General features: G+C 64.3%; 1 protein-coding gene across 5 annotated transcripts in view; it reads left to right on the top strand.

Annotated features, from left to right (window-relative positions):
* Nucleotides 1–23,544, top strand: part of NDUFAF3 (NADH:ubiquinone oxidoreductase complex assembly factor 3) — a 54,070-nt gene that overhangs the window by 6,635 nt on the left and 23,891 nt on the right. For 3 of the 5 annotated variants that reach the window (XM_073350878.1, XM_073350875.1, XM_073350874.1), the window contains 4 exons: nt 21,156–21,245; nt 21,865–22,057; nt 22,492–22,558; nt 23,011–23,111. In XM_073350878.1, coding sequence (XP_073206979.1) covers nt 21,156–21,245; nt 21,865–22,057; nt 22,492–22,558; nt 23,011–23,111 — 451 coding nt within the window. Of the gene's footprint in view, nt 1–20,522; nt 20,671–21,155; nt 21,246–21,864; nt 22,058–22,491; nt 22,559–23,010; nt 23,112–23,544 lie in introns of those variants that run through there. The other 2 variants (XM_073350876.1, XM_073350877.1) reach the window with 2 other exon arrangements.

The raw sequence follows: 23,544 nt of genomic DNA, 5'->3' as shown, positions 1-23,544 counted from the left end.
AAACTTGGGGAGATTCGTTGGGCCACAGAACATATGAATGGCCATGCTGGGTCAGAACAAAGGTCCATCTAGCCCAGTATCCTGTCTGCTGCCAGCAGCCAGTGCCAGGTGCTTCAATGAGAATCAAGAGAACAGGCAATCATCAAGTGAGCCATCCCCTGTTTTCTAGTCCCAACATCTGGCAATCAGAGGCTTAGGCACATCCAGAGTGTGGGGTTGTATCTTGGCTAATAGCCATGGCTTGACCTATCTACCCTGAACTTATTTAATTAGTTTTTGAACCCAGTTATACTTTGGCCTTCACAGCATCTCCTGGCAATGAGTTCCACAGGATGACTGTGTGTTGTGTGAAGAAGTACTGCCTTGTGTTTGGTTTAAATCTGCTGCCTGTCAATTTCATCGGTGACCCCTGGTTCTTGTGTTATATGAAGGGGTAAATAACTCTTCCCTATTCACTGTCTCCAAACCATTCATGATGTTACAGACCTCTATCATATCCCCTCAGATGGTAGCTACAGAGTGTGTGCTGAGGCCTGGGGTCTGCCCTGCTTTCCCAGCCCTGGTGAGTGCTGCTTGTTATGAGAGCTGGCAGTCTGGCTCCCCTTGATATGTTGGACAGTCCGCTTTTGGGGCTCCATGTTTGCTCTGGAGATACTGTTGTTAGGTGTATAGTGCTCTCAGTGGGCCTGGTGCTACCAGGTGGGTGGAAGGATGAGCTCCCTGCCTCAAAGGGCATCTAAGCTAACGCTAGGCCAAACCCATGCTCAAAGGTCAGTAAGCCATGGAGGGCACGTGGGGCAAAAGGAGGGAAGATCCCACCTTGGAGCGCAGCTTCCCATGGGCAGTATGAGGGAGAGCTGATCGCATTGGGTTTGTGAGTAACAAGAAATGTGAATGAAGGGGTGTTCACTGGAGGGCTAGCACCAAGAGGGCTCTGCAGTCAGACAGCATGTCTGGCCAGTAGCCAGCCCTGGGGGTTGGGCCATGCTGGATCCCCCTGTAGCCACAGACCGGTTAGAGATGGGAGAGACCTCTCTGTCCCCTCCATGTCGTCTTCCCTTGCTTGACATGCAGCAAAGGTGCACTGCTCTCTGCACCACCACTCACAGCCAAGAGGTGATCTGAGAATTCCTGCTCACGCCAGACCAACTACTGACTGTCTGCAGTGACAGGAAGAGACCTGTGTGCCTCAGGGTGTTCCCCTGCTCCTGCCTAGCTCCAGCCTGCGGGCCCAGCCGTGTCCAACCTGAGAAGAGAGGAGAGGCAGAAGAGAGCGGTCACAAGGCAAGAGGCTGGATCTGCACATTTTCCACCCTTGCAGTGGCAACGCTCAGGCTCTAGTACAGATGAGGCGCTGTGCTAACCGCTGTGTGGTCTGGGCTTGCTCTGAGCAGGGTTAAACATCTCAGCGGTGAAAACTCCAGCACGACATCTGCACTGGGGCTTCCATCGTTGCTTCCCCTGGGTGAGATGTGCTGGTGGGTGCACAGTGCTGCGAGCTCAGTGCGGAGGGAGCAAAGTCCACCAGCAAAAGTACCCTGCTTTGGCTGCTCCCCTGCCCTGGGGAGTGCGCAGGAGCAGCTGTCCCCTGGCCAGCTGGGAGGCCAGGCAGGGGTTGCCTCAGGAGGGCTGGCTCTGTCCTGACTCTGTGGGTACCAAGGCATAGTGGCTGCAGTGCAGGCAGGGAGGAACCACTCCAGCCCCAGCAAGCAGCCCAGCTTCAGGGGACTCAGTAGGGCAGACAAAGGAGACGAGGCATTATTGGGAGTCAGGGTGCTGGCGGCACATGGCTCAGCAGGAGGCTTGGAGCTGTTGGGATGTGGTGATCAGGACCTCCTGAGGGTCTCCCCCAGTGCACGGATCTGCTGACTTTCCCATGATGCAGTATGTGGTGAGGGCATGCGAGCTGTCATGGACTTGGGAACTGACTCGGAACCAGACTTGGCACTTCCAGCTGAGACAGCAAAGCGAGGGGGCACTAGGAAAACAGGCCAACACAGCCTGGATCCAGGCCCTTTCGGGGGGTCAGTAGTGAAGACTGATGGCCCTGTGGGAGGCTGGGAGGGGTGTATCATCTCCATGGGACAGGCAGCAAAACGAAGGCCCAGACAAAGTAGTGGAAGGGCTGGAATAGAGCCCACATCCCCTGTTCAACTGCTAGACCAAATCTAGGAGTCCTTACGCCCAGCCTCCTCTGCCCGCTAGGTAACGTTGGCTGGGGAAAATGATGAGCCACGTATCAAGTCATTTTGCACATTGTATTGAGAGCTCTTCCAGATGCAGGCACACGTGGACTGAAGGCCACAGACCAGGAGAGGGAGTCAGTGGGAGAGCAGTCTGCCTTCAGTCACAGAGCTACATTCAGGCAGGGTGGGATCCTCTGGATCGCATGCTGGGCTAACGGCACTCAGTCTTCCTCCAGGAGGTGCCGAAAGAGCTTTGGACGGACACGACATTCCCGATGGCTCTCTGGCTGCTCGCTCAGCGGGAGTGATCGTGTCATTCCAAAGCAGTTTCTCTCCAGCGGCTGGATGGTGGCAGGGTCGCTAGAGTCTGTCATGTTCCAGCTCAGATCACCCACGTGGCTGCTTCTCCATGGAAGACCATGCTGCCCCCCACTGTCCTGGCTGGCTCCAGTGTCACCCTGGTTCCTACGCCTGGAGCGTGGAGAGCAGAGAGCGCCCCCCACCAGCCCCGTTTAGAAGGGACGAGGAATCTCAGGCAAACGTGTGAGCGCCCCCCACCAGCCCCGTTTAGAAGGGACGGGGAATCTCAGGCAAACGTGTGAGCGCCCCCCACCAGCCCTGTTTAGAAGGGACGGGGAATCTCAGGCAAACGTGTGAGCGCCCCCCACCAGCCCCGTTTAGAAGGGACGGGGAATCTCAGGCAAACGTGTGAGCGCCCCCCACCAGCCCCGTTTAGAAGGGACGAGGAATCTCAGGCAAACGTGTTCTGTGCTTGCCCCTCAGCTGTGCTGCTCCCTGCATGCCAGATTGCTGCCGTGGGCTTGCCTGCTTGTATCTCACTGCTGCCCTGCTCATGGCACTAGCTTAGAGGTTCTGGTTGGAGCTTCAGGTCCTCACTGGTCTTCCCTTGCCTTAGTTTCCCATTCCTCTTGACTACTGCTGCTTCCAGCCCAAACCTGGATCCAGCCCGCTGGGTGCCTGTGAGCACCTCCTTCCCTTCAGTGGCTGTCTAGGAACATTTCGTCTGCCCTCAGCTCTTTCCTTGGGCATCTGGGGACTGAGCTCAGGCAGCTTTGAAACCGAAAGGGCAGCAGGATCGTGAAGTGCTGCCCAAACTCTTCATCCCGGGCTGGAGGGAGCCTCCTGCTAGGGGAAGAGGAATTGGCTCTGGGTGTGTCCCTCCTGCCCAAGGCTGATGCCATGTCTCAGGGGAGAGGCACTGTGGGCTTGCTCTCCAGAGTCTGGACTCACCTGTGCCCAGTTGTGCCCTGTGGCATCCCATGATTTGGGACCTCGGGGTGTGCCACGTTACTTGCACCTGTGCACCACCTGCACAGAGGAGCTGCTACAGACAGTGCAGTCACCCACTAGCAGGCAAGGCCAGTCCGTTCTCCAGTAGATAATGGGAAGGTCCTTGTAGACACGACCCTGGGCTTTTCCCATCCACATCCCCCTGTGGCTCTGCCAGGAGTTCTCTATCTCCCAGTGCTGGGCTGGGTGGATCCCTCCTGCTGCGTCACTTTTCTGAGCACTAGTGCGTGCAAGGCCCAGCCTGTGGCGCAGAGCTGGGGAAGAGCCCTCCTCCATCCAGCCTGAGTTACACTCACAGCAGCAGGAAGCACGTGCATGTGTCTTGTGACTTCAGCCTCCTGCTGGGGTCCTCTCTGGCCTGCTGCAGGTGGCCACATCCACATTGTGGCCGGCAGCCAGTGGCTGCCGCTTCTGCAGAGACTCTTCTGGTGGTTTTCCCCCAGGAAATGCACAGCTATCTTTAGATAGCTAGAGCACGAGACTGCAGGAGAGCCCTGTGGACTCAGCCTCCTGCTGCTCAGCTGGTTCAGTGCCTGCAGTGAGGAAGCAGGGCCAGAGTTTGGGGGCCAGCTCCTCCCTGATTGAACCAGACCTCACTCATGTCAAAGGGAGCCCTGCTGGGTGGGGAGATGTATTGTGCCTCTCCCCTGCACATGCATGCCCAGATGCACTCTGGGACCTGCCTTTGAACTGCAACTAGGTTCAGTTTGTGGGGTGCCCACTTTGCCCCACCCAGCACGGCTGCTGCAGTAGGTCCCAAAACCACATGTCCTTTGAGGTGGGGCTTTTGAGTACAGTGGCAAGGCAACACAGTGCCTGGGTGGGCGTGTGCCCTGTGTGGAGTCCTCTGCAGGTCCCAGTTCAGGGTGGGGAACCGGCCACTTTACCCAGCAAAGTGCTGAGTGCCAGCCTGTCTGTCCGTCCCCTCCTCCCCAGGAGTGGGGTCTCTTGGCTTTGTTTGATGCTCCCTGGCTGGAAGACCAGTCTGCAGCCAAGCACCTGTTACAGTAACCGTTGGGTGGGACTGGAGGTTTCTCTTTCGCTTGTTCAGGCCCTGCCTTCACTTCCTGTTTCTCCCGCCTGCAGAGAGTCTCTGCTTCCCCAGCACAAGGCATGCAGCCACAGTGGCAGCCCTTGCTGTGCTCATTCATGGGAGTGGCTGCCCAGAGCCGCAGGGGCCCCACAGCAAGAAGGAGCCTGGGCATGTTAAAGAGCAGGGTTTAAAACTCCTGACTCCCACCACCTGGGGTATTCCAGTCTCCCTCATTCTACTGCTGTGAAGCAATACCAGCCCACAGACCAGCAGGGCCGCCGCCTCGTAGCCCTGGTCTGCAGCCCCTGCTATTCCAGCTCTCCCACTCCTGAACAGTTGGCCCCAGTTGTCTGTGCAGAGATTTTTGTTGCAAGACGGAAAGAACCAAATTCCCCTCAATCCAAGAGGTTACTGTGTAAAGCCATAGGCCTCACTCCCTGTCTTGGTGCGTTCCGTTGCTCTCACCCTAACTCACTACAGGAACTTGTGTGGTCTGTGTTCCTGTCACCCCTATGCCTCTATCCCACCAACTCTTGGCCCGTTGTTTAAAGCAGCCAAATAGCTGTCTGTGTAACTACCTGAGACTCGCCTGACTCTTGTGGAGTACACAGAGAGCAGCAAACCATCCAAGGTCCCTTTGCTCCGAGAAAGTCCTGCAGAGGCTGTGAAGGGAAGGAGTTACTTCTAGTCCATTAGAACAAACCATTATTACAAGGAAGAGACTTGCATTCTGTAACCCAGGAAGACCCAGTGCCTACCAGTAGCATGACCAGATGTCCCGATTTTATAGGGACAGTCCTGATATTTGGGGCTTTTTCTTATATAGGCTCCTATTACCCCCCCATCCCCATCCCAATTTTTCACACTTGCTATCTGTCAGTACCTACCTGTCAGTAATGTTCCTTGGAGCAGTGTCTCGGGGGCTTGGCAGAGAGCTTGAAAATGCATATGATGCTATGAGCCCTTGGTGTGAGGTTGCCCCAGTGCAGGATGGGCTGACAGATGCCCGGGCAGGAGAGCAGGTAACGAAATCCAACCGCAGCTGGGATGCTCAGAGGAAGACAGCTGCTTTTGGGATTCCGTTGCCCGCTGTCACGCTATCGAGTGGGCAGGTGGGTATCTGGTGCAACAATCCCCAGGAACCAGGCCCAGCAGAAAAGTCCATCTTCAGATTCCTGGGGTGGGTGTAGAGCAACAGACTAACACCATGTAAAATAGCACGGCTACGACAGCACTGCAAACAGTCAAACCGTCCGTGGGATACACCAAGGAGCGGACAATCACTTACCACAGCTGCCAACAGCGGGACCCACATGAGGGAGCGTTGAGACTGTCTTGAACTCACCAAGCAGCCTCTTCCCAGGGTCTACAAGCCCGCAGCAGATCACTGTAGGAAGAGGAACTCCTCCAGAATCAAGGCCTCATGAGCATGGTTAGTTAATGCTGCAGACCTATCACCGTCATGCAAACTAGCCATAGAAACTGTGTACATGGAGCAGAGAAGCCTCTGATCCCAGCCGAGGGGCCGAGGAACGGAGCCGCCCTACTCACTGCTGGAGCTGTGATCTGCTACGACTTCAGAAGCTAAGCTTCTCTGCGCAGGGTCAGTCGCTGGGTTTTAGAAATCCAGGGAGTGGCAATAAGTGGTGATGTAAAGTGGTGCTCATCCCTTGGAGTCATTAGTGAGCCCAGTGTGTGACCATGATCCTATGGGGCATGGGCTGCTGGAGGTGTCCTCTTTCCAGTAAAACCTGCCCAAGGGCCTGGCCACGCAGGGTTATTAAAGATCGCCTGGCGTGTGTTCTGGCCAAAGCAGCATGTGGGTAATTATGTTCTGCTAAATTCCTTTTGCCCTTTCTGTTCGATAAGGGATTCTTCTTCACTCCCCCCTGCTAAGCTGGTGCTGGGTGCTGTTAGAGAGTTTCTGTGCTCCACCCCAGAGGGGGCTGCATTCTGATGGTGGGTATAGTAATCTCTGTGAGCACATGCATGGTTTGTAAGGGACTGGCGTAGGGAAGGAGCTGTAGGGATACAATTGTAATGGGGGGAGAGGGATCTTGCAGCAGCTCCACTCCCTGCAGGAGGCTCCACAAAGAACAGGGCAGAATCACTGGCTATGGGGCAGAGGCCAGCCAGTGCAGTGCTGGAAGAGGTTCTGGTGGGGGAGTCAGTGTGTTGGTGGCAAGAAGAGGCTGGTACCGGCGCTGCTGGCCTGGCCCTGCTCCCAACAGGAGGGGCTCTGAACAGGATGGCTGAAGCTGCAAAGCTAGACAGCAGAGAACAAAGAGCTCACCTGGAGGTTGGTTGGGTAGTCCAGCCCTTTCCTAAGGAAGGAGCATCTGGCATTGTAGGAGAGGCTTGTTTAATGCCTGGAAACCCGAGACAGCCCCCCCATCCCCACCCCCAGTCCTTTCATCCTCGCTTAGGCACCTGTGGCTCCTGCTGATGGCGAGGGAGGGGGCCCAGGGGTGCTCAGCACCTCACACAGGCTGGCTGGCTCACACAGGGCGGGGAGACGCAGCCAGGGCTGCCAGTTTGAGCTGGGCAGTGGGAGTCAGGGTTCAGCTGCCGGTTGCTGAGCACACAGCCAGCCCCAGGGAGCAGCACCAGCGCTGGTAGAAGGAGGGTCTGTGAGGGGGGTTAAAGGGAAAGGGGGGTGACGAGCCCAGAGGAATTCCTGACCTGGCATCTCTTCTCTTCTGCGCCTCTCTGAACGTTTCACAGTCCGTCGCTAGCAAGGTGTGACCAGCCCCAATGGCCCCACGCTGCTCTGGCCTGCAGGCCACTGGCCCTCCACTCAGTAAGGGGAGCCAGCTCGTTGTGCCCTCAGTCGGGTCTCTGGGGGAGTCCCCTGCTGCACATGGAGGGAGGCGCAGGAAGTGAAGTTGCTCCCCCTCCCCCGCGTGCCCAGGGTAATTCCAGGGCAGGCTCTGAAAAGGGGCACAAAGTCAGCTGCGACCAGTGCCCGGACTCCTCAGCAGTGAGTCAGCCACAAGCTGGCACAAGGTAGGGCTTGGCTCTGGGAAAGATGGCGCTTGGAGTCGTCTCTGCCCTGGACCGTCTGTGCCACCCCGAAGGCTCCGGCGCTGCCTCTGATAGTCGTGGGAGGCCTGGGTTGGCGCTGACAGGGGCTGTGGAATGCCAGGGGCCTGAGTCCGAGCCTCGGGGCCTGTGAACAGTCGGGCCTGTGAACTCTGGCTGGCCTCCATGCGGCTCGATGTCAGTGGCGAGTCCCTTGGGTTTAGTGACAGGAGCGTGGTTTCAATGGGCAATGCTAGTGCCAATCCCAGTGCGTCGGGGGTGAGAACTGCCCTGGGACGTACACGACCAGCCGCACTGTCAGCAGGAGCCCGGAGTGCCATGGAGCCAGTTCCAGCAGGATCCCCTCCCGCAGTCCTTGGGCGCTGTGGCTGGGGTGAAGGATGCAGGGGAGGACAGTAGGTTCTGCCCGGAGTGGCTGGGGGCCATGCTAATCATGGGTTATTACTTGGGTGACGGTGTTGGCTGGAGATGTAGGCATGGTGCAAATACCTAGGGAGAGACACCCCAAGATTCTCTCTGCCAGCACCACTGCCACCATGCCCCCGCTTCTCTGCACCCTCCTCCCCCTCAGCTCTCTCCAGGCCCCCTGGTGCTGCCCACCCCCCTTCCCCCTCACCGCACTGGGACGGCAGGCTCTAGTGTAAATGTTAGCAAGCTCAGTGGGGCGGGGCAGACAGGCACTGAGGAGCCACATCTGCCCAGATTGCATCCCCCCAGTCCTGCTTCTCTTCCGGCACAGACCAGTCCTTGCCTGGCTTCCTGCTGTGTCCCAGGACTCCCTCAGCCCTGCCAGGAGAGGGCACCACTCCCAGTCCTGCTTAGGTGGCACTCACCAGACAGAGAAGCTGCCTCCTTAGTGGAGCTTCTCTGCAAACCCCCCTCCCCTGACAAGCTGGCGCTGCCTGGCCCCTAAGGTCTGGGGAGGGCCTGCCCGGCTAGGTGAAGCGAGGCAGCCTGTCTCCTTAGTCTGCGTTGTGCCCTGGCCCACTGCTGAAGTACCTACAGCTTGGGCCACCCGTCCCCAGCCCAGTGCAGCCAGGCTGAAAAGCGCAGAGGGTCAAATTGCAAATACCTAATTGTTATTCATCTGTCACTGGATCCTCCCAGGACCCTTCCCTGTAACCCCCCCCCCCACCGCCCCCAGGAACACTGGGCCAGGGACGGTGGGTGTGTGGGACAGGTGGGACATGGGGAGGCAGCTAAACACACATACACCGCTCCCTATCTAATCCCCCAATGGCATCAGTCCGGCTGCAGGCTCTTTGGAGCAGGGGCTCTGCCACCTATTTGCAACTCTGGAGTGCTGTATAACTAAGACACCATCACTGTAACCTGGGCCCCATCTCTGCCTGCCCCAGTGCAACAGGGCCAGGCAACCTTGCCCCCTCGAGCCAGTCCCCTCCGCTGTGCGTTCTCTCTCTGTCACCTGCCTTCGAAGCCCCCTCCCTGCTCTCTGCTGGCTGGGCCTTTCCCCACGGTGGGGCTGAGCGCTCTTGGCAGGCAGAGCAACTGCAAGGAGGAAATGCTTGTGGGGAGCTGAGGAGATGGGAAACAGGAACTGGAGAGTCAGTGGTGTGTGGGGCAGAGGGGAATCCAGACCAGCAACAGTAGCTTTGACACACTTTTCATGTGAGCTAGCTGCAGCTTGCAGCGACAGAGGAAAGCGCACGGCGCGGCAGCATGCACAAGTTCACAGCACTAGCTGCAAGGGTGCTCACGGTGTGGGCGGGATGGGGGCAGGAGAGCTGGGGGGAGAGCCTGGCTACTCTGATCCCAGACTCCCCCAGCAGGGGGCACTGGGGGGGGGGCAGGAGTGCCAGCCATGCGGGAACCCTCTCCCAATGGGGGGAACTGTGGGGAGCTGCTGGTTACTCCAGTTCTGGCCTGTCTCAGCAGGGCATGCCCAACAAAGACAAGTGTCCAGCGCTTAGCGGGGTGCTGGGGCTCAAGCCGTTTTTTTACTTTCGTAACGGACACGCCAGGCACAGAGGTGCCGGGGCTCTGAGCTGCCCAGCCTGGAGGTGCCGGGGCTCTGAGCTGGCACAAATTAAGCCCTGCAAGTGCCTGCGTTGGTAAAGTGTTCAGCAGGTCCCTCTCTCCGTTCCAAGGGTCAGAAGTGGGGCTAGGCTGGGAACCTTCCCCAGGGGAATTCCAGCCCAAGGGAGGAGTGACTAAGCTAGTGGTGTCTCCCCTAGCTCCGTGTATCCCAAGCGGTGGGTCACCAGAAGGTTTTAGAGGGGTTGCCGTGTCCGGGGCTGGATTAACCTGTCACCGGGCCCTGGCCTAGGCAAACACGCTTCTGTTGGAGGGGAGGCCCCAGGGTCGGACTCGTGGCCAGGCCAAACCCTGTGCAGCACTGTGACCCCGAGCACCAGGTCACAGTGCAGGGAGCCAGGGTAGCAGGTTAATCAAAGCCCCCCGTCCCCTTGCCCGGGGGCACTGGCTTCCCAACCTGGGCACAGGTAGGTGGGCAGCCTGCGTGCTCCTCGCTCCGATTCATTTCCGCCATTTTGCCCGGGCTCCCCGCCATGGGCCACACCCCAGCTGTGGTGCTGACAGCTTCCTCCTGCCCCCAGACACATGGCAGGGCCAGCCCAGGGGCACTTGGGATGCGTCCGGCTCCTCCACCCCTCACTCGGTTGCTCAGTCAGGAGCCCTGAACACCCCCGGGGCACAGGGAGCAAATAGGAAATCCTCAGGGCGGGATTCAAACCTGCACCGCAGCAAGTGGCTGGACAGGGTCAGGGGTCAAATGCCAGCCCCCGGCTGTGCCAGTCAAGTGCAGCTCTCCCAGCCAGGGCACCAGCTCCCTCCTCTCACCTGCCAGTCCTGAGGGCGGGAGTGTTGTCCTGTGCAGCCGTCCTCAGCCTGTGCCAGGTTCGGGAGCTTTCCCCAGCCCCCCGGGTAGGACTGGAGGCTGCGCGGGGTCCTCTGGGCACCAGGCTCCCCTGCTGCGCCCCAGCCCCCCACAGAATGCTGCATGGGGCAGGAGGCAGCCCAGCGGGGCAGGAGGCAGCCTGGCAGGGCAGGGCAGGGCAGGGCAGGCCTGCAGCCAGGGCTGCCAGCTGAGCGTGGAGTCCGCTTGGGTGGCCCCAGGCTGCCCAGAGGCAGAGGCAGGGCTGGGGGGGGAGGCGGGCTCCTTCCCTCCCTCTCCAGCCGGTGCCCATCCCTGCTTGCCAGGCTGCCCCTCCAGCTCTGGCTGCTTTATGCAGAGACGCCCAAGGCGAGTCCCTCTCGGGAAGCCCAGGGCAGCCAATCATGGACTAGCCCCCCTCCCACACACACACTCACTTCCCCTTTTCAAGCAGCAGCAGTTTCACTTTTGCTATTACTCTGCCCTGTTCGCCCTGTGCTGCCTGGCGAGGCCGGGTGCAGGCTCGGGCTCCCCCAAGGGCAGGGAAGGGCAGCCCCTCGCTCTGCCTCCCTCCTGCTGTCTGTGCTGGGGGCTGGTCATCCCTGGCTGTGCCTGCCCCTCGCACAGAGCCCAACCCTTTCTGCAGTGCCTGGCCATTGCCTCAGGGCACATGCAGGGGCTGTTGGCGGCAGTGTCTCTTTCCGTGGCTTTGGCACAGTTGTGTCAGGTGCCAGGCTTTGGGTCCTGAGCCAGGACCAGGGCTGGGGATTTCCATCTGCCGCAGATGTTTACAAACCAAATGAACTGAAGGTTGTGTGATCCCACTGCCCCCTTGCTGGGAGCTCAGCTGGGGTGGGCCAGGGAGCACATGGGCCTGTCTCCCCAGCCCTTCAGCTGGCCTCAGCACCATTCAGCTTGGGTGATAACAGAGCCAAGCTGGGTTACACCCAGTCTAAAACCTATGTTCAGTCTGGGAATGGAGCTGGGCTGAGACAAGAAGGATGTGGAAAAATGGGAAAGCATCCAGCGGAGGGCAACAAAAATTATTTGGGGGCTGGAACACATGACTTATGAGGAGAGGCTGAGGGAACTGGGATTGTTTAGTCTGTGGAAGAGAAGAATGAGGGGGGATTTGATAACTGCTTTCAACTACCTGAAAGGGGGCTCCAAAGAGGATGGATCTAGACTGTTCTCAGTGGTAGCTGATGACAGAACGAAGAGGAATGGTCTCAAGTTGCAGTGGGGGAGGTTTAGGTTGGATATTAGGAAAAACTTTTTCACTAGGAGGGTGGTGAAACACTGGAATGCGTTGCCTAGGGAGGTGGTAGAATCTCCTTCCTTAGAGGTTTTTAAGGTCAGGCTTGACAAAGCCCTGGCTGGGATGATTTAGTTGGGATCGGTCCTGCTTTGAGCAGGGGCTTGGACTAGATACCTCCTGAGGTCCCTTCCAGCCCTGAGATTCTATGTTCCTTTAACCCCACCATGGTCATTGCCAAGTATTTGTGCTGCCACGATTCTGCACATAGCTGAAAGCCTCTTCCCATGTCGGCCTCCCCACCCCCTGGGGGGATAGACTCTGCCATGGGACTGCTGAGATCCATGACCAAGGGTCGCATGGGAACCTACAACCATTGTACACCATGCTCTCGCCAAGTGCCTTCCCAAGAGCTCCCCCCGCCCTCCCCCCCCCCGTGCTGCCGGGTCCGGTGGGCCAGGGTCACTGTCACCAAGTCGCTGGGCCTTCAGGGTTTGAGGTTGGGTCATTCTTGCAGCTGCCAGGGCCCCACTTACCTAGCCAGTCGGGAAGCTGAAGTGTGCATGTACTGTGTATGTGGCCATCAGGAGCCTTTGTTCCCAAGAGGCAAAGTGAGCCATAGGCTGGGCTGGAGACGTGGAGATGGCAGGAGGGTGAGTCAGCAGGGAACACGGATCTAGGGGGACTTCTACACTGAACCTGACACAGTGGTCCACTCCACTCCTGCTGTCTGAATGTTCTGTGGCTGGCTTCGCTCCCATTCTTGTCCACAACTAGGAGCCACCAGTGGGATGCACCCATGAAAAAGGCTAATGCAGTCCTAGGTGAGGTATTTCCAGCAGAGACAGGGAAGTGTTAATACCTTGTACAAGGCACAGGGGAGACCTCATCTGGAATGCTAGGTGCAGTTCTGGTCTCCCATGTTTACAAAAGATGATTTCTAGCTGGAATGGGTGCAGAGAAGGACCACTAGGATGAACTGAGGAATGGAAAACCTGCCTTATGAGAGGGGAATCTCGGCTTGTTTAGCCTGACCAAACGCAGGTGAGGGGAGAGCTGCTCGCTGTCCAGCAATCCATGCGAGGGATAACACCAGGCAGGGAGAGGAGTTATTGCAGTTGAGCGAAAGTCTCTACTGGAAATTAGGAGAGGGTTTCTAGCTATCAGAGGAGTGACGTTCTGGAGCAGCCCCCGAGGGGTGCAGTGGGGGCAGAAAACCTAACTGGCTTCGAGCCTGAGCTTGAGAAGTGTCTGGAGGGGCATGGTGTGATGGGGCTGCCTATGATGGCAGGGAGCCGCTCTGCGACTGCTAGCAGGAAATATCCCAACGCCCGGAGATGGGACACGAGCTGGGGAGGGCTCTGGGTTACTGCAGACAGTTCTCTCCCAGGTGGCTGGCTGCTGGGTCTTGCCCATGTGCTCAGGGTCTAACCAATCGCCAGGTCTGGGGTCAGGAAGGAACTTTCCCCTGGGTGAGCTTGGCAGACACCCTGGGGGAGTTACGTCTTCCCCAGCAGCATGGGGCACAGGGCACTGGCTGTTTTGAGTTCATGTCAGTGGTGGAGTCTCACTGAAAGGTTTTAAATCTGGATTTGAGGATGTCAGTGACTCAGCCAGAGGCTGGGGTTGATCCCTGGAGGGGGTGGGTGAGGCTCGGTGGCCTGCACCATGCAGGGGATCCATCCCTGTGTAACACTGAGGAACGAGGGGAAGGGGGAGAATGGGACAGCACCACTGCCAAAGCCTGAGTCAGAGGAGGGCATCCTTGTATTTAGGGCACTGGCCTGGGACCCCCAAAGTCTGCGTTCAGTCCCCAGTTCTGCCCCAGGCTTCCTGTGCAACCTTGTGCTGGTCCCTTCATAGTGCAGCCCCTCAGGTCTCCTCTGTGTAACATGGGGGGAGAACTGCATGCCTCACAGGGAACTTGCAGAAATGTCCTTTGGGAGGCTACCCCAGCAATGAGGCCATGGAAAGTCCTAGAAATAACTATACCCCGAGCCCGCTTGTGTACGGTGCCAGGGAAAGCAGCTGGTGTGCGGAGCCCCCAGTTGTGCTGAGCTTTCAGGGCTGGCTAATTGCAACTTGTGGCATTGGGAGAGGCGGTTCCGCCCTGGCAGGGTGTAGCCGCACAAGTCAGGGGAGGCGTCTTGAATAACACTGACAGGCAGAGAGGGACGGAAACTGGCATATGGGACCTGACCCAGCCCAGCCCTGCTGCTGTTTTACAGGGACAAGCAGGGAAACCTGAGCCCGAAATCCAAGCGGATTAGCTGGCTTGGGTTTCTGCAGTGGCTCAGGTCCAGCTTGCAGGTGTTTGGTGGGGAGGGGGTCTGCCCCCAGCTTCACCCACAGCCACTTTCCTGCTTTCCCAAAGCAGCCCTAGGCTACTTGGATCCAGTGCAAGCCCCTTGCAGACATCTTGGGGGGAGGAGGGGAGTAATGGAGGTAATTGTAATCCCCTCTTTGTCCCCACAGAGCCCAGGTGATGCCCCTCAGTCCCCAGGAGGCAGGGGAAAATATCTTTGCTGCTTCTGGAGGGGTGGGGGTGTCTGTGAGGCACAGAGAATCTGGGCCAGAGCACAGCATTGAACCCAGAGCGTTTTAGCCACAAGGACATCCTGCCTGCCTAGCCACAGCCCACAGGGCCTTGTGCTGAGCACCCGCAAAACCCACACCCCAGGGGTCTCCTTCTGGACACCGTGTTTCAGCCAATGTGATGCCCTCCTCCAGCAGAGTGCTAACGGGCGCCCATGCTGCAGTCAGGCAGTGCAGGCCTGTTTGCGAGAAGCCGCGGGGATTTGTACAGGCTTGCAGGTGTGTAGTGCAGTAAGGAGAGGAGGTTGGCTTTCCAGAGAACAGTTTGCAGCCAGGCCCCATTAGCCTTTCTTTGTCCTCAGTAAGGAGCGTGTTCAGCCTGTGATCAGGGCGAACTCTGCCCCTGTGCTAAGGCAGCATTGGTGTCATTGAGCAACCTGGCCTGGCTTTGGAACCAGTTTTGGTTTGGAATGTCCTGGAGTTCTGTCGCCATCCCAGTGAGCAGCGCCTGGCCGCACTGTCTGCAAGGCCCCTGCCTTTCGGAGCTCGGCTCCTGGAGCCATGACCCAATCTGCAGAAGTCCTGGGCCTGCCCCACCCATGCAGTGGCTCTGAGGTCAGGAGCTGGGCCAGCAAAGCCCACCTCTCCAGTGCAAGAGGTCCCGGCTAGCACTCAGCCCTCCTCCAAAGCTGCTTTGGCTGTCTTTACCCGTGATGCTCTGTGCCAGGGCTCTCCTCAGTTGACCATCCCTCAGGTGGGCACTAGCCAGGGGCCAACGTTGAGCCCCCAGCCCATCTCCCCTCAGGCAACTGCGAGGCTAGCTTGTAAGTGATCTGTGCAACCATCTGCCAGCACCGCCCTGGGAGGGGACAAGCCGGCACTGCTCTGCTGAGGCTGAGAGACTCATTGTCCATTAATTGACACCTGGGAAAAGCCCCCTGGTCCCCAGGGGCAGGTGCTTTCCAGCAGCCCTGGCACTTGGCTCAGCCCCACCCTAGTGAGGGCTCAGGTGTGGGGGAAGCAGTGCCAGGTCCCGGGGTAGGAGGACTAGTGAAATCCACTCCAGGCTCCTCCTCTACTCTGGCCAAGCAGACACCTGGGGGGCTTGCAGGGAAGGCTGCAGGCCCCATGTCTGAGCAGCCCTGATGCTGCCGTTTGGCTGCAGGGGACTGACCATGCCACAGCAACCCTGGCCTGGGCTTGGGGAGCACCACAGCCCCCCAGTGCATAGGGGTCCCCCGCCCCAGCACACCATGAAGGGACTGGGAGAATGTGCAGAGTGGTAGTGGGATGCCTGGAACAGAGCAGTGGGTCTGGGGGCGGGGGGCCGGCGCGGAGCAGTGGGGCTGGGGGCAGGTGGGGCCGGCGCGGAGCAGTGGGGCTGGGGGCGGGGAGCCGGCGCGGAGCAGTGGGGCTGGGGGCTGGGGGCTGGTGCGGAGCAGTGGGGCTGGGGGCGGGTGGGGCCGGCGCGGAGCAGTGGGGCTGGGGTCAGGCGCGGAGCAGTGGGGCTGGGGGCAGGTGGGGCTGGCGCAGAGCAGTGGGGCTGGGGGCGGGGGGCCGGCGCGAAGCAGTGGGGCTGGGGGCCGGCGCGGAGCAGTGGGGCTGGGGGCAGGTGGGGCCGGCGCGGAGCAGTGGGGCTGGGGGCCGGCACGGAGCAGTGGGGCTGGGGGCGGGGGGCCGGCACGGAGCAGTGGGGCTGGGGGCAGGTGGGGCCGGCGCGGAGCAGTGGGGCTGGGGGGCCAGCGCGGAGCAGTGGGGCTGGGGGCGGGTGGGGCCGGCGCGGAGCAGTGGGGCTGGGGGGCCGGTGCAGAGCAGTGGGGCTGGGGGCGGGGGGCCGGCGCGGAGCAGTGGGGCTGGGGGCAGGTGGGGCCGGCGCGGAGCGGTGGAGCTGGGGGCAGGTGGGGCCGGCACGGAGCGGTGGGGCTGGGGGCAGGTGGGGCCGGCGCGGAGCAGTGGGGCTGGGGGCTGGTGCGGAGCAGTGGGGCTAGGGGCAGGTGGGGCCGGCGCGGAGCAGTGGGGCTGGGGGCGGGGGGCCGGCGCGGAGCAGTGGGGCTGGGGGCAGGTGGGGCCGGCGCGGAGCAGTGGGGCTGGGGGCAGGTGGGGCCGGCGTGGAGCAGTGGGGCTGGGGGCTGGTGCGGAGCAGTGGGGCTGGGGGCGGGGGGCCGGCGCGGAGCAGTGGGGCTGGGGGCCGGCGCGGAGCAGTGGGGCTGGGGGCAGGTGGGGCCGGCGCGGAGCAGTGGGGCTGGGGGCCGGCACGGAGCAGTGGGGCTGGGGGCGGGGGGCCGGCACGGAGCAGTGGGGCTGGGGGCAGGTGGGGCCGGCGCGGAGCAGTGGGGCTGGGGGGCCAGCGCGGAGCAGTGGGGCTGGGGGCGGGTGGGGCCGGCGCGGAGCAGTGGGGCTGGGGGGCCGGTGCAGAGCAGTGGGGCTGGGGGCGGGGGGCCGGCGCGGAGCAGTGGGGCTGGGGGCAGGTGGGGCCGGCGCGGAGCGGTGGAGCTGGGGGCAGGTGGGGCCGGCACGGAGCGGTGGGGCTGGGGGCAGGTGGGGCCGGCGCGGAGCAGTGGGGCTGGGGGCTGGTGCGGAGCAGTGGGGCTAGGGGCAGGTGGGGCCGGCGCGGAGCAGTGGGGCTGGGGGCGGGGGGCCGGCGCGGAGCAGTGGGGCTGGGGGCAGGTGGGGCCGGCGCGGAGCAGTGGGGCTGGGGGCAGGTGGGGCCGGCGTGGAGCAGTGGGGCTGGGGGCTGGTGCGGAGCAGTGGGGCTGGGGGCAGGTGGGGCCGGCGCGGAGCAGTGGGGCTGGGGGCCGGCGCAGAGCAGTGGGGCTGGGGGCAGGTGGGGCCGGCGCGGAGCAGTGGGGCTGGGGGCAGGTGGGGCCGGCGTGGAGCAGTGGGGCTGGGGGCTGGTGCGGAGCAGTGGGGCTGGGGGCAGGTGGGGCCGGCGCGGTGCAGTGGGGCTGGGGGCCGGCGCGGAGCAGTGGGGCTGGGGGCAGGTGGGGCCGGCGCGGAGCACTGGGGCTGGGGGCAGGTGGGGCCGGCGCGGAGCAGTGGGGCTGGGGGCCGGCGCGGAGCAGTGGGGCTGGGGGCCGGTGCGGAGCCGTGGGGCTGGGGGCTGGTGCGGAGCCGTGGGGTAGTGGGGCTGGGGGCTTGTGCGGAGCAGTGGGGCTGGGGGCAGGTGGGGGCGGCGCGGAGCAGTGGGGCTGGGGGCGGGGGGCCGGCGTGGAGCAGTGGGGCTGGGGGCTGGTGCGGAGCAGTGGGGCTGGGGGCAGGTGGGGCCGGCGCGGAGCAGTGGGGTTGGGGGCTGGTGCAGAGCAGTGGGGCTGTGAGCGGGGGGCAGGCGTGGAGCAGTGGGGCTGGGGGCAGGTGGGGCCGGCGCGGAGCAGTGGGGCTGGGAGCTGGTGCGGAGCAGTGGGGCTGGGGGCGGGGGGCAGGCGCGGAGCAGTGAGGCTGGGGGCAGGTGGGGCCGGCGCGGAGCAGTGGGGCTGGGGGCCGGCGCGGAGCAGTGGGGCTGGGGGCAGGTGGGGCCGGCGCGGAGCAGTGGGGCTGGGGGCTGGTGCGGAGCAGTGGGGCTGGGGCAGGCGCGGAGCAGTGGGGCTGGGGGCAGGTGGGGCCGGCGCGGAGCAGTGGGGCTGGGGGCCGGCGCGGAGCAGTGGGGCTGGGGGCGGGGGGCCGGCGCGGAGCAGTGGGGCTGGGGGCAGGTGGGGCCGGCACGGAGCAGTGGGGCTGGGGGCCGGCGCGGAGCAGTGGGGCTGGGGGCAGGTGGGGCCGGCGCGGAGCAGTGGGGCTGGGGGCCGGCGCGGAGCAGTGGGGCTGGGGGCAGGTGGGGCCAGCGCGGAGCAGTGGGGCTGGGGGCTGGTGCGGAGCAGTGGGGCTGGGGGCAGGTGGGGCCGGCGCGGAGCAGTGGGGCTGGGGGTGGGGGGCCGGCGCGGAGCAGTGGGGCTGGGGGCCGGCGCGGAGCAGTGGGGCTGGGGGCAGGTGGGGGCGGCGCGGAGCAGTGGGGCTGGGGGCTGGTGCGGAGCAGTGGGGCTGGGGGCAGGCGCGGAGCAGTGGGGCTGGGAGCAGGTGGGGCCGGCGCGGAGCAGTGGGGCTGGGGGCTGGTGCGGAGCAGTGGGGCTGGGGGCAGGTGGGGCCGGCGCGGAGCAGTGGGGCTGGGGGCGGGGGGCCGGCGCGGAGCAGTGGGGCTGGGGGCTAGTGCGGAGCAGTGGGGCGGGGGGCCGGCGCGGAGCAGTGGGGCTGGGGGCTGGGGGCTGGTGCGGAGCAGTGGGGCTGGGGGCGGGGGGCCGGCGCGGAGCAGTGGGGCTGGGGGCTAGTGCGGAGCAGTGGGGCGGGGGGCCGGCGCGGAGCAGTGGGGCTGGGGGCTGGTGCGGAGCAGTGGGGCTGGGGGCAGGTGGGGCCGGCGCGGAGCAGTGGGGCTGGGGGCTGGGGGCTGGTGCGGAGCAGTGGGGCTGGGGGCGGGGGGCCGGCGCGGAGCAGTGGGGCTGGGGGCTAGTGCGGAGCAGTGGGGCGGGGGGCCGGCGCGGAGCAGTGGGGCTGGGGGCTGGTGCGGAGCAGTGGGGCTGGGGGCAGGTGCGGAGCAGTGGGGCCGGGGGCAGGTGGGGCCGGCGCGGAGCAGTGGGGCTGGGGGCAGGTGGGGCCGGCGCGGAGCAGTGGGGCTGGGGGCTGGTGCGGAGCAGTGGGGCTGGGGGCAGGTGGGGCCGGCGCGGAGCAGTGGGGCTGGGGGCCGGCGCGGAGCAGTGGGGCTGGGGGCAGGTGGGGCCGGCGCGGAGCAGTGGGGCTGGGGGCCGGCGCGGAGCAGTGGGGCTGGGGGCAGGTGGGGCTGGCGCGGAGCAGTGGGGCTGGGGGCTGGTGCGGAGCAGTGGGGCGGGGGGCGGGGGGCCGGCGCGGAGCAGTGGGGCGGGGGGCAGGTGGGGCCGGCGCGGAGCAGTGGGGCTGGGGGCTGGTGCGGAGCAGTGGGGCTAGGGGCAGGTGGGGCCGGCGCGGAGCAGTGGGGCTGGTGCGGAGCAGTGAGGCTGGGGGCGGGGGGCAGGCGGGGAGCAGTGGGGCTGGGGGCGGGTGGGGCCGGCGCGGAGCAGTGGGGCTGGGGGCAGGTGGGGCCGGCGCGGAGCAGTGGGGCTGGGGGCCGGCGCGGAGCAGTGGGGCTGGGGGCAGGTGGGGCCGGCGCGGAGCAGTGGGGCTGGGGGCGGGTGGGGCCGGCGCGGAGCAGTGGGGCTGGGGGCAGGTGGGGCCGGCGCGGAGCAGTGGGGCTGGGGGCGGGGGGCCGGCGCGGAGCAGTGGGGCTGGGGGCAGGTGGGGCCGGCGCGGAGCAGTGGGGCTGGTGCGGAGCAGTGGGGCTGGGGGCAGGTGGGGCCGGCGCGGAGCAGTGGGGCTGGGGGCAGGTGGGGCCGGCGCGGAGCAGTGGGGCTGGTGCGGAGCAGTGGGGCTGGGGGCAGGTGGGGCCGGCGCGGAGCAGTGGGGCTGGGGGCAGGTGGGGCCGGCGCGGAGCAGTGGGGCTGGGGGCCGGCGCGGAGCAGTGGGGCTGGTGCGGAGCAGTGGGGCTGGGGGCAGGTGGGGCCGGCGCGGAGCAGTGGGGCTGGGGGCCGGCGCGGAGCAGTGGGGCTGGGGGCAGGTGGGGCCAGCGCGGAGCAGTGGGGCTGGGGGCCGGCGCGGAGCAGTGGGGCTGGGGGCAGGTGGGGCCGGCGCGGAGCAGTGGGGCTGGGGGCGGGGGGCCGGCGCGGAGCAGTGGGGCTGGGGGCGGGTGGGGCCGGCGCGGAGCAGTGGGGCTGGGGGCAGGTGCGGAGCAGTGGGGCTGGGGGCCGGCGCGGAGCAGTGGGGCTGGGGGCGGGGGGCCGGCGCGGAGCAGTGGGGCTGGTGCGGAGCAGTGGGGCTGGGGGCAGGTGGGGCCGGCGCGGAGCAGTGGGGCTGGGGGCGGGTGGGGCCGGCGCGGAGCAGTGGGGCTGGGGGCAGGTGCGGAGCAGTGGGGCTGGGGGCCGGCGCGGAGCAGTGGGGCTGGGGGCGGGGGGCCGGCGCGGAGCAGTGGGGCTGGTGCGGAGCAGTGGGGCTGGGGGCAGGTGGGGCCGGCGCGGAGCAGTGGGGCTGGGGGCGGGTGGGGCCGGCGCGGAGCAGTGGGGCTGGGGGCAGGTGCGGAGCAGTGGGGCTGGGGGCCGGCGCGGAGCAGTGGGGCTGGGGGCGGGGGGCCGGCGCGGAGCAGTGGGGCTGGTGCGGAGCAGTGGGGCTGGGGGCAGGTGGGGCCGGCGCGGAGCAGTGGGGCTGGGGGCCGGCGCGGAGCAGTGGGGCGCAGGGGCCGGCAGACCCTGGGCAGCACCAAGCGCTCCCGAGCCCTGCGGGGAGCTCCCAGCGCCGGGCAGCAGGGGGCAGCAGCGGGAGCGGCGGCAGGGCCCGGCCGGCCGCTCTTCCCGCCGCGCTGCTCCTCGGCAGCGTCTGCAGGCCGCGTAAGCGGGGCTCGTGCAGCCGGGTCCCTCCCCCGCCGGTGCCCCTCACTCCCGACCCGCAGCCCCCCCCCCCGCTCCCCCCGCCGGTGCCCCTCACTCCCGACCCGCAGACCCCCCCCCGCTCCCCCCGCCGGTGCCCCTCACTCCCGACCCGCAGACCCCCCCCCCGCTCCCCCCGCCGGTGCCCCTCACTCCCGACCCGCAGACCCCCCCCCGCTCCCCCCGCCGGTGCCCCTCACTCCCGACCCGCAGACCCCCCCCGCTCCCCCCGCCGGTGCCCCTCACTCCCGACCCGCAGCCCCCCCTCCGCTCCCCCCGCCGGTGCCCCTCACTCCCGACCGACAGCCCCTGCTACCCCAGCCCTGGGCTCTTCCCGCCGGTGCCCCTCCATCCACCCCCACAGTGCTCCGTGGTTCAGCCCAGGGCTCTCCCCACAGCTGGCGCTGGTGGTTTCTCGGTGCGCTGGGGTTGCCAGCTGCGGCCCCGCGGCTCTGCCCTGACCCCTCTCTCCGTCTCATTGCAGCAGGATGGCTCTGGCCTCTGTGAGGATGCTCTGCCGCAGGGGCTTAGCTCCTAGCTGGAGGCTGGCAGCTGCCAGGAGAGCCCCGGACTGGTAAGGTCGGGAGCGCCCCGTGGGGCCCAGCACCACGTCTCCCTGGATTTCCCTTGGTCCAGCGCGGGCCTGACCTCCCTCTGCCTGGGAGAGGCCGTCCTCAGCAGCTAGCAGAGCCTGGCCACTGTGGTGAATGAGGCCAGGTCCAGGCTGGCCGGTGCTCTAGCTGCAAGACAGAGCTGGCCAGCAATGCCCATGGCCCCTCTTACCCAGGCCCAGCTGCTGCTCCTGCACTCAGTCATAGAATCATAGAATATCAGGGTTGGAAGGGACCTCAGGAGGTCATCTAGTCCAACCCCCTGCTGGAAGCAGGACCAATCCCCAATTTTTGCCCCAGATCCCTAAATGGAGGATTGAACTCACAAGCCTGGGTTTAGCAGGCCAATGCTCAAACCACTGAGCTGTCCCTCCCCCCCTGCGTGGTGGGGCTTGAGCTGGCCACTCAGAGGCTGTCTGGGAGCCTTCGTCAGCCCTGCGGTTATGAGGCCCTTCACGGCAGTAGGGGAGCCAGCCACCATGCACAGTGGGGGGAGGTCTCTGCCCAAGGGGGACTGCGGGTGAGGAAGCGAAGTCTTGGGGCTTTTGGCTGGTGGGTCTCAGTCAAGCCTTCCTGTGACAGGCAGCCTCGCCGGGGTCACCGCCTCACCCCTGCAGATGACGAGCTTTACCAGAAGACAACGCTGAAGGCGCTGGAGCGGGAATCCTCCAGCATGATGTTCATAGACAGCTACAGCAGCCGGGGCTTCACCATCAATGGGGACAAGGTGGTGGGGCCCTGCGCCATCATCCCACGTGCCATCCTGCAGTGGAATGTGAGTGCCCCAGGGGTCCTCCCCCTCCCCACAGGGCCTGGGCCTTCAACTCCCCACTGTGTTGAGCTCCTAGGCCTGGGGCAGTGGAGTTCCCCATGCCCAGGTGGCCAGTCCAGTCCTGGGGGTGGGTGTGTGGGAGACCCAGGGAGCTAGGCCTGGTTGGGAACATGTCCGTCACTTTGACTCTTCCCTGCCCCCAAGGGGGTGTGCAGGTGATTTGACCTGGACCTCCCTGGCTGTGTGTTGAAACCTGCCCAGTCAAGGCAGCAGCAAGCTCTAGGGGCAGGTTGCTATTGGACTAGTGTGGGCGTGATGGTTCAGTGGGGCATCTCCCCCATGCAGGGCACAGATTGCATTCCAAGCCAGGTGGCATTGTGAGCAGGAGAGGTGCACAGGGAGGTGTCTTGTCTGTGAGTGTCCTTTCTTTCCTTCAGGTTGGCTCTTACCAGGACATCACCGAGGAGAGCCTGGTACTGTTCCGGCTGCTGGAGCCGAGAATAGGTAGGTTGGAGGCGCAGAGACGAGCCGGGCACTGGGTGGGTGTGCTGGTCCCCAGAGTGAGCCAGGAGCAGGGGCTGCACTGGCCAAGCCACACTTCTGACCTGCCCATGGCATGTGCTGGCACATGTCCTGCTACCCTGCCCTTGTCTGAGCCAAAGCAGAACTTCCCCTTCCCCAGACACTGCCCAGCAATGAGCATCGGGAGTGGGGCAGCCAGGCTGGGGTTACTCCGTGTCTTACAAGGCTGTGGCCACTGTAGTCTGAATGGACGGATGGGGCTGTGGCTGGGGGAGGGACTGGCCAGCGCCAGGATGGCTGTACTGGTTGTGTGCTGTGGCTGAAGCTGCAGGTGCTGAGCACCCACCACAATGTGGGGCGGGCGAGGGGCAGGGCTGGGTTTCGCCATGGGGCTAACACAGCCTCTCTCACCTGGGCTTGTCTCTTGCTACTAGAAATCCTGGTGCTGGGCATGGGGGACAAGGTGGAGCGGCTGGAGCCCGACGTCCTGAAGTTCATGAGGGAATGTGGAATCGCTGTGGAGGTGCAGGACACGGTAGGGGGGACATGCTGGGAACACGAGTGAAGCTGAGCAGACTTGCCAGGCCCCTACCTCAGGGATGTCTGCAGCAGCTCAGAATATCTGTTCAGGAAGCCCAGAACAAGGGGCATGTTCCGAGGCGAAGGTAACCACTCCTCCCCCAGGCCCTGCCCTATGCATTGGCCCCTTGCTTAGATGGGTGGAGGCCACCAGTGACCCTGCAGGGCCAGGGAGTGTGAAGCATGACCCAGTTACTGGGCCCCCTACCACATCATTTCACCGGACTGTGCAATGGCAGCATCCCTGTGATCATGCGCACAGCTCTGCAATGGTTGTGGGCCTGGGCACATGCTGGGACAGGGCATCTGTGCCTTGGTGGCTGTTTGCTTGAGATGCAGTCCTGCCAACATGAGCTGAACCCTCAGGTGCAGTGACAGGCATGGAACTC

This window comes from Lepidochelys kempii, chromosome 7, assembly GCF_965140265.1.
Source record: "Lepidochelys kempii isolate rLepKem1 chromosome 7, rLepKem1.hap2, whole genome shotgun sequence".
NCBI lineage: Eukaryota > Metazoa > Chordata > Testudines > Cheloniidae > Lepidochelys > Lepidochelys kempii.
Note: the sequence above shows the minus strand (reverse complement) of the source record. Positions and strands in the feature narration are given on the sequence as shown.